Below are 17,164 nucleotides of genomic sequence, written 5' to 3'. Positions count from 1 at the left end.
GTGAACAGGAAAACCAGCCACAAAGAACAACACATACCTAACCCCATGCCCCCACAATGTCACTCACCTGCTGCCCTCAATCTCTAGTTCTAAGACCAACCGCAGAAGTACCTCATGTTAACATTAGGAAAGTATTCTTTTTATATCACAAACTTGTTTTTGTGGAGACATTTTCTAAGGAACCTCTTAAAACATTTTATATGTGCATATATGGTAAAAAAAAAAACTAATGCATTTTAAGAATTAAGCTTCTAGACTATGCTAATAATATAAAAATTACTGGCTTTTAAAATCCACTCCAACCAAGGCTGACGAGATAAAAACACACCAGAACTCACGGTACAGAACTCGGTCCCTGATTGGCGGACTTTCCATCTCAGAGTGATTCACAAAGGGCCAAGCAGAGGGTGGACACTATGGAGAAATGCCATGAGGCTTCTCAAAAATGCAGGATTGGGAAGAGGACACTGGTGGGCAGGTCTGTGGCAGTCGTGCTCAAAAGTCTCAGGTTCATTTAAAATGGCATGCACAGGGACTGCCAACATTGGGGATGTGAATGGAGAGGAATGGCAGTGGCAGACAGGGCTGGGGCTGCATAAAGAGAGGACCCTGTGAGTGAGGCTGAGATGACAACAGGCAGAGGGGGCAGTGGTGGTGGTTAAAGTCACCAGCCCAGATGTTACTACATCATCTGCTTTCTTACGAGGACATTCTCAGGCTTGGGCCATCTCCCCAACAGAGTGGATCTAGGTGACCTGTCTCTAACACATCTTAATGTGAATCGGTGACAAATCTCTGTCTAAATCAAGGTGGTAAGGTTGTGCAGAGAGGGCCAGCAGGAAAACAAAAACTGGGCCTCAGCAGGTGGGCTGGTGTTGGGTACCCAGAGCCCCTCTACCCTCCTGCAACCCTCCCATTTACTGTCCCAACATCCTACACCCAAAGTGCTTCTACAGTGCTTCCCCTCCTCCTCTCCAAGGCCACTACCAGTTAAGCTTGCCCCTCATCACCCCAGGGCATCTGATACCCAGCACTGCTGCGCTACCTGGCCCACAGCCACGCATCTCCCCCCACACCCCAAGCCCTCAAGAACTGCAAGCGTAGAAGTTAATTTCTCAGACCCACATCTTATCCATGCCAACACCAGTACCTAGCTAGTGCCAGCACAGCCAACCTGCCTGCTTACAGTGTTCACCCAAGAGCCCATTCCTAGGTCACCATGTGGGATGACCAGAGCTCATGAGTGAGGACATTCTGGCTTGGACCAGAGTCACTGAGAGCTGGGGCTACTGCCTCCAATGTGTGGTTTGGGGCCAGGAAAGGATGACACCCCCTCTGATTATAGGAAACAAAAGATGTTCCAAGTACTGGGGCCAAGGAGGACATTTTTTTCAGTCAATGGCCTTCAAAGCCCATTTCAAAACAAACTTACACATAAGTGAAATATAAACACAGTGTGACTCAAAAGACACAGTGGGAAACCAGCATACTGGGAAGGGATGCAACCTCAACAGGCACTCCTGTTAAGAGGGACAGGACTGGAGAGAAGAGTGACCGTGAAAGGAGCCCTCCAGAGCCAAGAAATAAAAAGAGGGCAGTCCAGCCAGCTTCCACCTCTCCCTCTTGCCCAGGCAAAAAGGCAGACCTGCCCTGCCACGTGTGGGTGTATCTTGGGAATGACGTGACCAAGGGCAGAAGACTCTGCTTGATAAGAGAACTGTGTGAGATCTCGCTGACCTTAGTGCTTTCTATTCGCATGAAAGTGACAGAAAAAACAGTGTTGGAGATCAGACATTCATGTAGGGACCTAAAGGAACCCAGCCACAGAGCCAAGGAGACCATGGGGCCTACAGGAAGGGCAGCCTACCTTACGAATCTGGTTTGTAGTCAGCATGATGACATCAGTCCCTTCGTGAAAGCACTGGGAAGCAGCAAGGTAGCCAATGCGCTGTTGAATTGGACAAAAGAAGGCATCAGAGGTGACACAAGGGGACCATGCAGTATTCCTAGAGGCTCCTAGCCCTTCGCCTGATCTTGGCACCAAGCAGCCCTCGGCCTGGGGGTCACAGGTGGGTGGGCACAGGGAAGTCATTCAAAAACCAAGCTGGGAGTCTTTAAAACTCCACAGGGAGTATATGGTCTTTGAAATACGATGCTCCTTTAAGGTTTGCCAAACCATGGAGTCCTGTTACTAATGCTACCTTTTCACTTGTCAGCCAGGAATTGCTTTTATGATCTCATGCAGTAAGTCATCCTAAGCACTGGTTTTCTTAGGATTCAAATCTCTCAGCTAGGCTGATGCAGCTACCTTGTCACACTCTCACATGTACATGATGCTTTAAGACACATGCAGAGCCCCACCACAACTTTGGCAAGTGTAGCATTTCATTTCAAGAGAAGCCAGCAGGCAGGACGACCATGTTCTTTAGAGGGAACCTGGGCTTGATCACAGCAGAGACTCACTGGCAGTTGCTTAGGGCCCCGGGGCTGGAAACACTGCCTGGTTGGTGTGCATTGTCATCGAAAACTGAGCAAACTCAGGAAAATTCCAGAATACCCACAAATGTGCCAGGGTGTGAAAATAGTTTCTCAGAATATGTACTAATACAGGAGACATGTTTATGTTACAACTAGAGGCCCGGTGCATGGATTCGTGCACCAGTGGGGTCTCTCAGCATGGCCTGAGGAGATCGGGCTGGGGCTGGGGCTAAAACTGGCATCCTAGATCCCTCAAGGGATATAGCAGTGCGCAAAGCAGCAGGTGGCCGGGGAGGAGCCACTCCCACTCATCTTGGCCCCCGTTCATCCCAGTCAGCTAAGCATCTGCCCCGCCCCCGCCCCCCGCATCTCCTGGTCTGCCACACCCAGCTATGGAGAAGTGGGTCCCTGGGGCTCAGAGAAGTGGGTAAGTGCCCAAGGGGCGGACTGGGGAGTTGTGGTAGCTGCACAGCATCCTGCAAGTCCTGGGGCTGCTCCAGTCTGATAGGAGGAGACGGGTGCTAGGGACGGAGTTCATGGTCTCTTTTTTTCCGTCCCTCCATCCCTCAGTCCTGGCTGCCCGGGAGCACGCAGCCAGAGGGGTTGATGGGTGTCAGGGGTGCTGCACCTCTGGAGCAGTGGAATTTGGGCTGATGGCCCGGCCTCCCAATGCGAACTGCAGCTCAGCCCCACCTGCTTGCAATCTTTCACAGACTCAATTGCCTGTTTCCTTTTTCATCTGCCCAAGTTGACTGCCCCCCGATGGTCAGTGAATGTTATAGCAACCAGTCGCTTAGGCTTTTATATATATAGATATCAAGTGATAAGAAAACAGTGTCCCAAATTACTCACAAGTAGTATCCCTCAGAAAATGACTGAGAGCACAGGACAACGTGATGAGTGATGGCCTCTGGGTGACATAATCAGTGCTTGTTTTCTTGAAGAGTAATGAATTCATTTTAATTTGTATTTAAAAATATATAACCAGCCTGGCTGGCATGGCTCAGTAGTTGAGTATCAAACTATGAACCAGGAGGTCAGGATTCGATTCCCAGTCAGGGCACATGACAGGGATGCAGGCTCGATCCTCAGTAGGTGTATGCAGGAGGCAGCCCATCATTGAATCTCTCTCATCATTGATGTTTCTATCTCTCTCTTCCTCTCCCTTCCTCTCTGAAATCAATAAAAACATTAATATATATAGATATAAAATCAATCCTATAAAACCATCATTTCACTTAAAATTGAAAGAAAAATATTATGTAAATAGCATTAATAATTTGACAAAATCTGGAAGTGTGATGTTTGAATGGCTAATCTGACTGAAAGAGGTAATTATTTTTTTATTTTGTTTTTTCACAGTGCAACCTCTGTCCATAGGATGAACCTCAGGAATGCACAGGGGACTTCCCCTTCTCCACCAGGGACCCACTTTGCCCAAGTCCCCATCACCACAGGGTTCAGGCTCCAAAGCAAGCTCACCTTGAACGTGAACTTGGAGGCACTCATCACTTCTATGATGTTGAAGGCAGCCCAGCTGATGTCGTATCCCAACATTTGCAACTGTTGGGAGAGAAACAAGTGACTCACAAGCCTAAACCCTAACATCCAGCATCCCAATTCTCAGAAGGACACATGCCACTCACACTCTGAACACGCAGGCTTACCCAACACACAACCTGGGGAATTTCATTTTTCCTGACCAGTTAAATCTTCATATTAAAGACTACAGGGATGGAGTAGTAACAAACACTATAGGATGATGAACGTATGTAGCTGAAATCACAGCATCCTGTGTATTGGTTAAAATTCTCTACAATGATATTCATGAAACCTACATGACTCTGACCAAGAAAGAGGTGGGGGGGGGGGGGTGGCGGGTGCATGGCCCAGGCTTCCACAACAACCAGGGACCACACCCAGATAAGGGACACTGCAGAAAACCCACCCAGGATGGTCCAGAGCTCCACCCACCAGGCTCCTCAGCACGGCCTGAAGGGGAGTGAGGCTAGATGGGTCCGGGGCTCCACCATGCTCTGTGCACCTGATAATCATTGCTCACCTCTCCCTTGACTCTTAAGAATTAGCCCTGTATGCTGGAGGCCAGTGCCTGGAGCTGATGGCATCAATCAATGTTTGGCAGGTGGACAAGTGATGGACCGATGGCGGGATGGATGGACAGACAGAAAAATGGATGGACGGACAGAGAAATGGATGGTGGACAGAGAGATGGAGGGATAGATGGCTTGGTGCTGGAGTTGGTAACAGCACCAGGGGTGCAGGACAAGGGCACTGTGCAGAAGCGCCGCCTGAGCACTCACATACGTCAGCTTGCAGACGGCGTTTGCTTTGACTGCGATGTTGTCCTGTTTCAGCTCTTGCTTGATTTCATCAATGCACTGAGAGATATACTTTGCCTAAAAGGAAAAAAAATTTTGAGAAATTATGAGTGCCTGGCTAAAATAGTTACAAATAATTATTTCAGAAAGAAGCCAGAACCAAAACAAAAAACCACAGAGCATTTGATTTATGTGAAAAGCCACATAGTATTTCATTTATGTGAAAAGTCCACAGCAGGCAAATCCAGAGAGACAGGTCCTAAAACTCGTTTTGTGATAGTGGCATGACTGTGATATACTAAAAACCACTGAATTTTAAAAAGCCATTTCATTTTGGTAAATATTTTTTTATCTTCACTGGAGGACATGCTGAGGGAGGGCGAGAACAGAGAGAAACATCTATCAGTTGTCTTCTATATGTGCCCTGATCAGGGATCAAAACCACAACCCAGGCATATACCTTGACCAGGATTGAACCGGCAACCTTTCGGTACACAGGATGACACTCAACCTACTGAGCCACTCTGGCTGGGCTTTTTAAATTTTTTAAAAATTTACTGATTTTAGACAGAGAGAGGAAGGGAGAAGGGAGGCGGGGGAGAGAAACAGGGAGGGAGAGAGAAAGAAACATCGACTTGTTCTACTTATTTATTAATTCATTGGTTGCTTTTTGGATGTGCCCTGACTGGGGACCTGAAACCTTGGAGTATGAGGATGATGCTCTAACCAACTGAGCTATACTGCCAGGGCCTAAAAAACCATTTCATTTGGCTAGAATGCCTGTGATTCCTTCACCATCCTCCTCCTGAGGGCAGGGAGGGCCAGGGGAGTGCCAATGGAACAAGAGTGGTTGGTGAGGGGGAGGATGGGCCAGGCCCTGCAGCTGCCCAGGAACAGTGTCAAGGCGCACAAAGCATAGTAGGCCAGATTGTGTTGGGGCTGTGACCAGCATGGAGGTACAGATAAGGAGCCAGGCTGGGGGAAGATTGGCTGTGAGAAGACCCTTCTTCCCTTAGAAACCCAGGAATCCAGTTGCTCCCAAGGAACTGGGCATCAACCACACTCAGCCAGCTCCTCCCCGCCAAGCTCTCCAGTCCCCTCTGAGCATGTCACATCAGGACAGCCTCTCCTAAAGCAGCACAAGCTTGACTAAGCATCTCTGTCTGTGGCTTCCTTGCCTCTCTCTGAGCATGATGTCAGGATCATCCAAGCTGCAGCAAGCATCAGTGCTTCATTCCAGTTCTACCAAGTGCATGTAGATAACACTGTTTCTATCCATTTCCCCATGGACACTTGGATTTTTCTCACTTTTTGCCTCTTGTGAATAGTGCTATTATGGTCATTTGTGTACAGGTGTTAGTGTGCACGTATGTTTTCAGTTCTTTTGGGTTTCCTTGCTAACTCAGAACATCTCCTAAAACACCATTCAAAAAGGTTAGACCTGGCCCTAGCTGGTTTGGCTCAGTGGATAGAGGGATAGAGCGTCGTCCTGCAGACCAAAGGGTCCCAGGTTCAATTCCAGTCAAGGGCACGTACCTTAGTTGCAGGTTCCTCCCCAGCCCCAGCCCTGGTCAGGGCTCATGCCAGAGGCAACCAATCGATGTGCTTCTCTCACATCAATGTTTCTGTCTTTCCCTCTCTCTTCCACTCTCCCTAAAAATCAATGGAAAAATATCCTCAGGTGAGGATTAATAAAGACCAAAAACAAACAAACAAAAACACACACAAAAGTTAGACCTGAAGCAATACCAATCCACAAGGTCCAGAGCAACTGATGTACCCTCTGGGAGCAGCATGGCACAGCCTCCTATCACCCCAGGACATACGCCATGGCAGCCCCAAACAGAACGGAAACCTGTGGCCAGGCAAGGAGCAGTCACCATGGGTCAGAACGCGTCTGTCCAGCACTCCATGAAGTATGAGGAGCCCCCGTCACCAACAATAGCTTGTCCAGCTGGCGGCAGGATTCAATGTTCCCCTGCTGCACCATCTAGAGAGCCTGCCTCCCAGACACAGGGCAGAAAGCACGCAAAGCAATAGCAGACAGCGGGCTCCTGTTCCACGTGCCCCGCGTGTAACCACGCGTGCTCCAGGCTCACTTCTTCGAGGGTAGCCCTAGGGACACCTGCCATTCACATGCCACCCTGGACCACACTCTGAGACCCTCAGCCACCAGCAGTCTCACAGGGCAAAGAACTACTCAAGTGCCCTCAGCCACAGAATATTTTATGAATATTTTATGATCAAGAGTTGGTACAATGGAACAACTGTCACCATATCTTTCCAATGGGCTTCAGATTACTAAATCCTGCTCAGGGGACCTCAGCTCCCTGTCCCTTCACACAAATGACTCCTTCCTGCCCCCTGGATCAGGATTATTAATGATTTAAAAGGGAAAGAATAAGACGACAATCACAAGTGTTGGAGGAATCAGCCACACACAGTGGATGGGGAGTGAATAGTGCAGACGTTAATAGAAGACAATGTAGCTCCTCAAAAGGGTGAGCACAGTGCCCACTCTCAGGTGGACCCCCAAGAACACTGAAACAGGTGCTCAAACATACACTGGCACCCGAATATACAACCTGTGATGGCCCCAAAGCAGAAACAACCCAAATATTCACTGGCTGATAACACACAATGTGGTTCACCTGCCTATGGCAGCTGTCAGGAGGGCTGGGCAGGGTCCACTTCCGGTAACGTCTGAGCGGTTCCCACCAGACTAAGGCCCCTACAAACACTGTTTACAACAACTATCCAGACACACTGGAGTACAAGCAAAAGCACTGCAGAATGTCCTGTTCTTCATAGCTTTTATATTTTTCTTTTTTAACATACTTTTCATTGATTTCAGAGAGGAAGGGAGAGGGAAAGAGAGATAGAAACATCAAAGAGAGAGTCACTGATGGGCTGCCTCCTGCACACTCCACATTGGGGATCGAGCCCTCAACCCAGGCAACGTGCCCCGACCAGGGATCGAACTGTGACCTCCTGGCTCATAGGCCAGTGCTCAACCACTGAGCCGCAACAGTGGGGCCGTAGCTTTTATCTTGAGTGCCAAGCAGAGAAGCTGAGATCCAGGGAAAGACTTGTGTCCAAGTGGCTTCAAAAACCAGAGCAGAAAAAAGAAAAAAAGAAAAAAGAACCAGAGCAGTGTTTGCGGTGAATGGGGCCACTAAAAAGTGAAGAGGGAAATCCCAGAGAAGAGAGATGGGGGTGGTTCCCACATTCTGAATATAAAGTCCACACAAATCTCTGGCTGACACCACAACTATGCACTCATGGGCACATTCCACACAACCCAGCCAAAGCTAGAAAAATAAACATTACACAGACCTTGTGCCCCGGTAAGAGCGGCAGAGTTGTAGTTTCAGCCCAGATGAATTAACTGCCCACTAAACAAAACCTTCTCCCCACAGAATGAATAATCCTCAGAGAATACAACAGAATCCAGTCTCTACAATGTCCAGAATACAATCCAAAATTATTCAAAATAAGAAACAGGAAAACTCAACAAGAACCAATGAAGACTGGCCCTGAGAGAAACAGGATAATGAAATTCACACACAGATTTCAGTTCAGCAACAGTAACAATGCTCTCATGAAACACAAAGAAAATGCACTCACAATGAATAAAATGAGTAAATCTCAGCAGAGGAAGTGACAGAAAATAACCAAGTGGGTGGACCATTTGAACCTGAGGTAGCTCTGTTGTTCAGGGACCTATCACATGGGCACGCATGGCCAGGATGCTCCTAAATCTCCTTCAGACGCCAGTCTTTACCCCAGAACCTAGAAGGCAGAGAAGGTACCCTAGGACCAAGACCCTCCACATCAGCCATGGACCAGCACCCCTAGAGCGCAAGCCTGAAGCCCCAAGGGGGTGCATAAGACCACTGCTCTCCACCCCCACCCCCACCCCTCCTTAGGCACTTCCTTCCTTTGAGCTGGTCACCAGAGACATATGGTTGGTTCTGAATGAGATCCAAAATCTTCAGAAGAGCACATACCTAATGTTAAGAAAGAACCCCCTCAGCCCCCTGGCAAGAGAAACATGTGTTAACACATGCTGTGGACTTCAATTGGCAAGCCCAGGCCCTTTTGGCCTTACAAGAGGCAACAGAAGCACTTCTAATACATCTATCTGAGGATGTCTATCTCCCCTCTCTACATGCTGGCCATGTTACTCTCTTTCCAAAGGATATGCAGCTGGCCAGGAGGATCTGAGGCTTCAGGAAGGGCTCAGTTAAGCTGCCACCTGCCCTTGGATGATACCAGGGACTGTCTGGAGCCAGGATCAGATCCATGAAGCCCGAGGTGTTGTATGGACTTGCTCTGTCTGAGTAGAGTGTACATGTTGCTTTTGTAATTGGTGTTTTTTTTTTAAGGAGCAGACTACAATGGCTTTCCTCTGCAACAGAGGTTAATGTATAAGAAAATCAACACAGGCTCTAGCCGGTTTGGCTCAGTGAATAGAGCATCAGCCTGCGGACTGAAGGGTCCCAGGTTCGATTCCAGTCAAAGGCATATGCCCGGGGTGCGGGCTCGATCCCTAGTAGGGGGCGTGCAAGAGGCAGCCAGTCAATGATTCTCATCATTGATGTTTCTATCTCTCTCTCCCCCATTCCTCTCCGAAATCAATTTAAAAAATCTATATATAAAAGGCTAATATGCAAAGTGTCCCCTCAGAAGTTCAATCACTCACTATGATGTGCACTGACCACCAGGGGGCGGCGCAGAATGAAGGAAGGCCCTGGCCAGCAGCCAGAAGGCCCCCGATTGGTCCTGATCGCTGGTCAGGCCTAGGAACCCAACCTATGCAAAAATTGTGTGCACTGGGCCTCTAGTGTGTGTGTGTTCACACACACACACACACACACACACACACACACACATATATATATACTAGAGGCCTGGTGCATGAAATTTATGCGGGGGGGGGGGGATCCCTGGGATCAGGCCTAAACCGGCAGTTGGACATCCCTCTCACAATCCAGGACCGCTGGCTCACAACTGCTCACCTGCCTGCCTGCTTGATCACCCCCAACTGCCCCCCCTCTGCTGGCCTCTCTCTCTCTTTCCCTCCCGCCTCTTCCACTCTCTGAAAAAAGCAATGGGAAAAATATCAAGCCCTAGCCAGTTTGGCTCAGTGGATAGTGTTGGCCTGCAGACTGAAGGGTCCCGAGTTCAATCCCGGTCAAGAGAACATGCCTGGGTTGTGGGCTCAATCCCTAATAGGAGGTGTGCAGGAGGCACCAATCAATGATTCTCTCTCATCACTGATGGCTCTATCTCTCTCCCTTTCCCTTCCTCTCTGAAATCAATAAAAACGTATTTTTTTAAAAAAGAAAGAAAAAAAATCAAGTGAGGATTAACAAAAAATAAATAAGAGGAAAAATAATCTGCTTTAGCCGAAAGCGATTTGGCTCAGTGGATAGAGCGTCAGTCTGCAGACTGAAGGGTCCCAGGTTCAATTCCGGTCAAGGCCATGTACATTGGTTGCGGGCACATCCCCGGTGGGGGGTGTGCAGGAAGCAGCTGGTCGATGTTTCTCTCTCATCGATGTTTCTAGCTCTCTATCCCTCTCGCTTCCTCTCTGTAAAAAATCAATAAAATATATTTAAAAAATAAATAAATAAATAATCTGCTTTATACTCACTTAAGAGTGCTAAATATTTATCTAAAAGTTATGTAAAGCTAAAGTGAAGAATGTGGGAAGAAATTATATTAATCTTTTATTTCTATACAGCATTGATGACAGAAAGAAAAATATTACTCCTCCTCTTACAAGAAGAAAAAAAAATTGGTCGGGATATACAGACATAATTTAGATCCAGAAAATTATGTAAAAACATAAATTAGAATTATTTTAATGTTTAAGATAAATGGCTTTTTATCATTGACATTTTTTAGAAGAAACCAGAGTTGCAAACATGGTTACAGTTCTCACACCTCAGCCTGTCCCATGCCAATTCACACTTCACCACAGGCAAATCAGCATTGCTTTTATTGTGACAGAACTTAATTTGAAACACAGGATACAAATATCTTTCATAGATGAACCCCTCAGAGCTGCAATAAAATAACCATTTCAACCCTGGCTGCTCAAGAGAGTTCCCTGGGGCACTTTTTAAAAGATCCAGACTCCAGGGCCCCCCATGGACAAGTGGTCAGGATCTCTCAGGTCAAGGCCCAGAGAGTCTATGTTTTTACAAAGCCCTGCAGTGGATTCCAAGGTGCTGGCAAGCTCAAAAGCTACATTCCCAACATTGCCCAAAGTCCTCAGAGGTAGAAACTCCCAGTGTGAACCACTGCCCTAGAGCCAGGACATAGAGTGGAAGGACACAGGGACCCATAGGTCTGGGGGAGCAGCAACAATATGAAGAGCCACAAATGGCCATGCTCTTGGGGAAACTGGGCAAAGTGCATGGGTAAGAGGAGCGTGCAGAAGGCTGAGGGGGCCCTTGTGAACAGGAAGACCACCAAAAGGTCCGCAGTGGTGCTCAGGGCCCTGTTCTGGGAGCGGCCTCATCTGTGAGATGGACTTTTAAAAAAATTTAGAATTATCTTGTGGGGTTTTGTTGTTGTTATTATTCTGAATTTATTTTTAATTCTAATTGGCATACAGTAATACATTAGTTTCAGGTGTACAACATAGTGATTCAACATTTACATACTTTACAAAGTGACCACCCCGTAAGTCTAGTTAGCATCTGACTCTATTCCCTATGCTGTAACTGCATCTCCAGGACTTATTCCATAACTGGCAGGATGGACTTTTCCAGCACAAGTGGGTACAGCCCAGGGCTGGTGTTGTTCAAAGTAGTGAGCAAGATGGTAGCAGAAGAGCAGCTGGAGGCTACCGTGGTTCAGAGGGACAAGGGGCTGTGGCGTGGGGCAATGTGTGTGTGACTGCAACACTTCAGGGGCTTAGACTGAAGGAGCAGTGGCTGTGTGGAGCTGACTGGGGAAGGAGGTTAAGACTCAAAGGCCAGCGAGTTGGTCAGTGTAAGTCTCCTGCAGCTGCTGCAACCAGACAGTGTGACAGAGCTGGTCCTTCCAGAAGCTCCAGGGAGAACATCCCAGCCTCTTCTAGCTTAGGAGATGGGGAGGACCCTGGATCCCACAGGCCCCAGGGTGATCACAGAGGTCCTTGTAGGGAGGAGGCAGGAGGGTCAGAACCAGAGAGACAGATGAGGCTGTGCTGCTGGCTGTGAAGGTGGAGGCAAAAGGAGGCATTCCTCAGGGAGGCTCCAGTGTCAGTGTAGGCTTCGAAAGTTGGTAACAGGAAACCAGGTCAGTAAACATTGGCAGAAACCCAGGCTCCCTCACCCCCGCCCAGTAGTAGCTGACCCCAAGATGGGGTTAAATGTGCCTAGATATTGCTGAGGACAACTCCTGTGACAGGAAAGAAGAGGGAGCTGGGAGGAGGCTGTGTGGACCTGGCCCTGAGTGAAGGGCCAGGGCGGAAAGGCGGGATGGAAGCAGCTAAGAAAAGGTCAGCAAGACCAGTCACCTGCCTAAGTGGCCCTGCACACAGTCACCAACTGGGAATGGCAGCATGGCCTGTGGAACACAAGGTGATGGACTTCGAAGCTGGGCCCCTAGTCAATTAAGCTCAGTAGCTGAGGTCTTAGAGACGTCAGTGCTAGGGCTACCAAGGGGCACAGAGGGAGGGCTCAGGAGCCTTGGGAAGTACAGGGAGCTTCCAGGAGACAGGTCTGAATCGAATTCAAAAGCAAAGGTAAAGGGAGGATGGCTAGTCACTGGGTACCCAGCCCCAGGCAGCAAAGCAGCAGATGCAAACACAAAGCTTCCCACACCTATTCTACCCAAACACTGAGAGGTACCTGCAGAGCTTGTGCCCAAGGGAGTGAACTGCAGCCCCAAACAGCAAACAACTGGACCACTTAATGCCCACCCAAGGGGGACGGGCTAAATAAACTGATGGGAGGGTCTTCCTATGCTCTCATAGAAAGCTGTCAGTGAGATTGTTAATTCACAGGCAAGTCACAACAGAATCTTAACCTTCACTGAGAAACACCCACAATTCCTATGCAGAGAAACGTCTTAACGAGACACAAACTGATTTACAGGGAGAAGTGTCCCCTTTTACTTAATAAACACTGAGCTTATTACAAAAAGGTATAATTTTTTTTAAAAGGTATAATTTTATAAAGATTAAAAGAAAAAGTTTCCCCCATAATACGAAAAGAGCCCATGAAAATAAAACATTAATTGGGGTTTTTCCTAGTCATATCCAACTTTTAGAAGCAAGGACATTCACAAGTGGATTTCCCCCTACCTGCCAACATTATCCTTGCTGTATCTTAAGAATAATAAATTTAAGCATCCAGAAATGTGTAAATCAGGCCTATTTTGGGGACTTGTTTTAAGAAATACGTTTTCCCTGGTAATCCAATACATACACACATGTACACACTGAGTAGCATAAACTGAAATAAAAGTTTCAAGAAACAATTATTCTGTGTACATTAAGTCTGGGGTTTTCTAGTTTCTTCTTTTCCTTTTTTGAAGCATAACCCTTTAAATTGAATTATAACCCACTAAAGGGCTACAGGTTGAGGGGGTGTTCTGGTGCCCACAGAAGCCTGCATTATGTTATTCACTGCATCCTTATCAGCACCGTCAAGGAGAGGCGGCAGAGTTGCACCCACTTTACAGATGAGAATCAGGTTAAGGGCTCTGCCTAGGTCACTCAGTTAAACAAGCCCAAGAACTTAGACTAAAATCTCCTAAACTTCATACAAGCTCCACTAACTTACCCTGCCTTTCCACGCAGCTTTTAAAGTTGCTGCTAAACCTCATTTCTATGATACTGCACAGAAGTTTTAAGCTAAAATCTATTATAAAAAGTAACCTTTTTGGGGAAAACTATTTCTGCTGCAGAAAAGCACACTGTCAGAAGTCTCAGTTGGGGTATGGTGGGGTGGTAGGGAAGCGCCTATTTTAGAGAGTGGGGGGGACTAGGAGAGGAACTCAGCAGTCATGGGCTGCGCTCCTACAGGGGCAAAGATAAACCGTCAGGAGTCAGAAGTGACACCTCGAGATCATAACTATCTTCTGATGATAAAACAACAGCACCCAGATGCTATGTCCTGCCAGGAATCGCCCACAGGTCCAGGGCAGAGCCCACTCGGAAACCTGTGACGTCTGAAGACTTCCAGCACCAGCTTGGCCCTGTGCTACTTAAAAAAATGCTTCCACCAGTACCCGGGTTTAATGGGTCCCAAGAAACCAAGAGTCAGGGTACTGCCCAGTGATCTGCTTAGCCACTGCTCAGTAATAAAGGGCAATCAACTAAACTACTCCTTCAACTCAAAAGGAACGATCAGGATAGGAGTTAGCTACACATTTGTAACCATTGCCATTAGGGAGAGCTTTCCAACAAGATGCAAAACACAGTGAAAGGTTAAGGAAATGAACGAAAATAACCTAATCACATTTCAGTGAGATCACACCTCTTCTGAAAAAGTGCCACCGAGGCAGAAACTCAGGCTCCCAGCAGAAGGACCTGGGCTGAGGGCACAATTGCCTCCCAGCAAATTCAACTTCCTTGCACCTCCTATTCTGTAATGCCCGACTTCCTCGGCGCCATTGCTTGGAAGGCCGGTTAGCATCTGGTAGCGGCACCTGCACAATATCAAACAGTTGCTCTCCTCAGGGCACCTTCTTTCTCTAGCCAGGGAAGCAGGGGCTTTCTTTAATGTCCCATGTGCGAGGACGTGCTTGGGCCTTTTCCATGAAGCCAGCGTTCTAGTGACCACTGTCCCCATTCCTCCTGAATTTAGGTCACACAGGTTGCGGGGGAGGAGGAAGGAAATGATGGCCCACGGTTACAGTTTTACTTCTGGAAAACCTTTCCTTCCCCCTGGCCTTTAGGCTTCACTATTCCAGGACCCCTCAGCAGCTTCCTTATTTTGGCCTGGGACGCCAGCTGCCTCCGTCCCTCTCCCTAAGAGGGGAGGACCCACCTTCCCCGCCCCCCTCCCAGCCCCCGGACCGGGCCCCGTAGGCAAGAACCAGTTCCGGGCCAGGCCCCAGGGAGCGATCTGGACACGCGCTAATCCCATTACTCCGGGGCTGCCCGCGGACAGGAGGGTCCCTCAACCAAGAGGCCTGGGGCAGGTTAGGGACTCAGTATTTTGAACAGGTGACCCAGACACACAAGATTGGAGGGCCGCCGCTCGGGGCGACCCGCGAAGTCTCTTCCGGGGTCACCGCGGGAAGGGGGAAGAGAGCCCCAACACCAAGCGGGTAAACTGAGGCTCTCAAAGGGAGGCCACCCCGTGGCAGGTCCCCCCAGGCAGAAGGGGCTAGAAGGGGTGTCGGAGAACCGCGGCTTGGGGACCTTCGGGGTCTCGGCTGGGGCCGCCTTCAGCCCTCGGGAGTAAACTGAGACTCCGGGAGGGAGCGGGTGTGCGGCGCCCAGGCCGGGGACAGGCGGGGCTCAAGCTGGGAGGAAGCCTCGGGACGAGCCGCAGATCGGGGTCGCGGGCAGGGCCGGGCCAGCCGCGCGGCCGGCTCACCTCCTCCTCCTTGTGGTTGCGGATGCCGCGCACCAGGTCCTGCAAGTTCTTGTCGAACATGCGGTCGATGCTGCCCTTGACCATCTTGAGGGCCATAACGGCGGCGGCCGGCGGGCTGGAGCCCCGGGAGGCCTGATGCCGGGTGCCGTGCGGGGACCCAGGGGCCGCCCTTGCCTCCCGCGGAGCGCTGTGCCGCCGGCCGCCACTGCGGGGCGGGCAACCAGGCCAGGCCTGCGGCGGTCCGGGGCGGAGCGGCGGCAGCGGCGGATCCGCTGGGCAGGCCGCGCTCCCCTCCCCTCACGCTCCACGGAACTTGCAAATGGCGGACAAGATGGTGGCCGGTCAGCTGACAGCAGGCTCCGGGGCCGACAGCCCGCCCCCGGAAGTCCCACCTTCCGTGAAGATACCACGTTCCCACGCAACACCAGGCCGCCCAGTGGAAACGCGGATAACGCCCTCGGAGCCTACTCAGCCCCGCCCACCCCGGCTCAGGACTCTTCCCTCTTATTGGCCAGTGTCCCCGGAGCTCCACCTACTTCCTGGTTTCGGGTACTAGCCAGGCTCTAAGAAAAACCTCCCAGTCCTGCCCCTTACTAAGTGACAGCCGTGGGCGGGGCGCCCACGTGGAGCTTCTCTGGCAAGTTCCTGGAGAAGAGTCCAGCTCTGCCTTTTCTGATTCTAAAAGCTGACGCTACCTGAAACTTGCAAACCCGACGCTGCGGTGAACAGATCCTGCCTCTCCTGCACTTCTCACAAAATCCTGTGATATGGGCAGGACAGGTGTAACCATGGCCCAGAACTAGGCAGTCATTCATTCAACAAACATTTTTTGTTGTTGTTAACCCTCACTTGAGGATATATTTCCATTGAGGGAGAGTGAAAGAGAGAGGGAAAGAAAAACATCATGTGAGAGAAACACATCAATTGGTTGCCTCCTGTACGCGCCAAGGTACGTGCCCTTGACGGGAATCAAACCTGGGACCCTTTGTTCCTCAGGCCAATGCTCTATTCACTGAGCCAAACCGGCTAGGGCTCAACAAACATTTATTGAGGGCCTTCCATGTGCCAGGAATGGTAACGAGATACATACAGTGCCAATCCAACAAATAAACCATTCAGAGGGTAAATAAGCTATAAACTGAGATAAGACATTTGCAATACATATATCTGACAATGGACTTACCAGTATAGCCACAACATGGCTCAACAAAACAGAAAACCAAGAAGAACAATACAAAAATTCTTACAAATCACGAGAGATGGCAAAACACGAACATGCTCATCATCACAAAAGAAAACATCTGAATGGCCAATGGGTATATGGCTCCATCTCATTAGACATTAGGGAAATATAAATTTAAACCACAATGAAATACCTCTGTACCCCTATGAGCATGGCTAAAATTAGAAAGACTAATGACATCAAGTGTTTTGGGGGTGGTTTTTGCTCTTCTTTTTTTTTTAATTGTTTAAAAAATTGCATATGTCTCCTTTTTCCCCCATCGACCCCTCCCTAGCCACTCTCCCCCCAACACATACACACATCAAGTGTTGAAAGGATATGGAACAACCAGATCTGTCTTTTACATTTCAGGTAGGAATGTAAAACTACACAGCTATATTGGACACCTGTCTGGCTGTATCTTTTTAAACTAAAATATGTATAACCCTGTGACCCAGCAATTCCACTACTGTTCCCAACAAGAAAGCAGTGACATATCCACCAAAGACTTGGACAAGAATGTTCAAAGTAGCTGCATTTTATTAGCAAAATCCATCCAAAATAACCCAAATGTC

At 48.9% G+C, this 17,164-nt stretch overlaps 1 protein-coding gene across 1 annotated transcript in view; it reads right to left on the bottom strand.

The window, feature by feature from the left end:
- Positions 1 to 15,658, bottom strand: part of AP3D1 (adaptor related protein complex 3 subunit delta 1) — a 41,208-nt gene extending 25,550 nt beyond the window's left edge. The window contains exons 1-4 of the mRNA XM_008150668.3: positions 15,368 to 15,658; positions 4,800 to 4,895; positions 3,961 to 4,041; positions 1,868 to 1,948 (exon numbers count right to left, since the gene is read on the bottom strand). Coding sequence (XP_008148890.2) covers positions 1,868 to 1,948; positions 3,961 to 4,041; positions 4,800 to 4,895; positions 15,368 to 15,463 — 354 coding nt within the window. The 5' untranslated portion in view covers positions 15,464 to 15,658. The remainder of the gene's footprint in view (positions 1 to 1,867; positions 1,949 to 3,960; positions 4,042 to 4,799; positions 4,896 to 15,367) is intronic.
- Between the last annotated feature and the right edge of the window lie 1,506 nt (positions 15,659 to 17,164).

Source organism: Eptesicus fuscus, chromosome 6, assembly GCF_027574615.1.
Source record: "Eptesicus fuscus isolate TK198812 chromosome 6, DD_ASM_mEF_20220401, whole genome shotgun sequence".
NCBI classification, from domain to species: Eukaryota; Metazoa; Chordata; class Mammalia; order Chiroptera; family Vespertilionidae; genus Eptesicus; species Eptesicus fuscus.
This window is presented reverse-complemented; position numbering and strand designations above follow the sequence as displayed.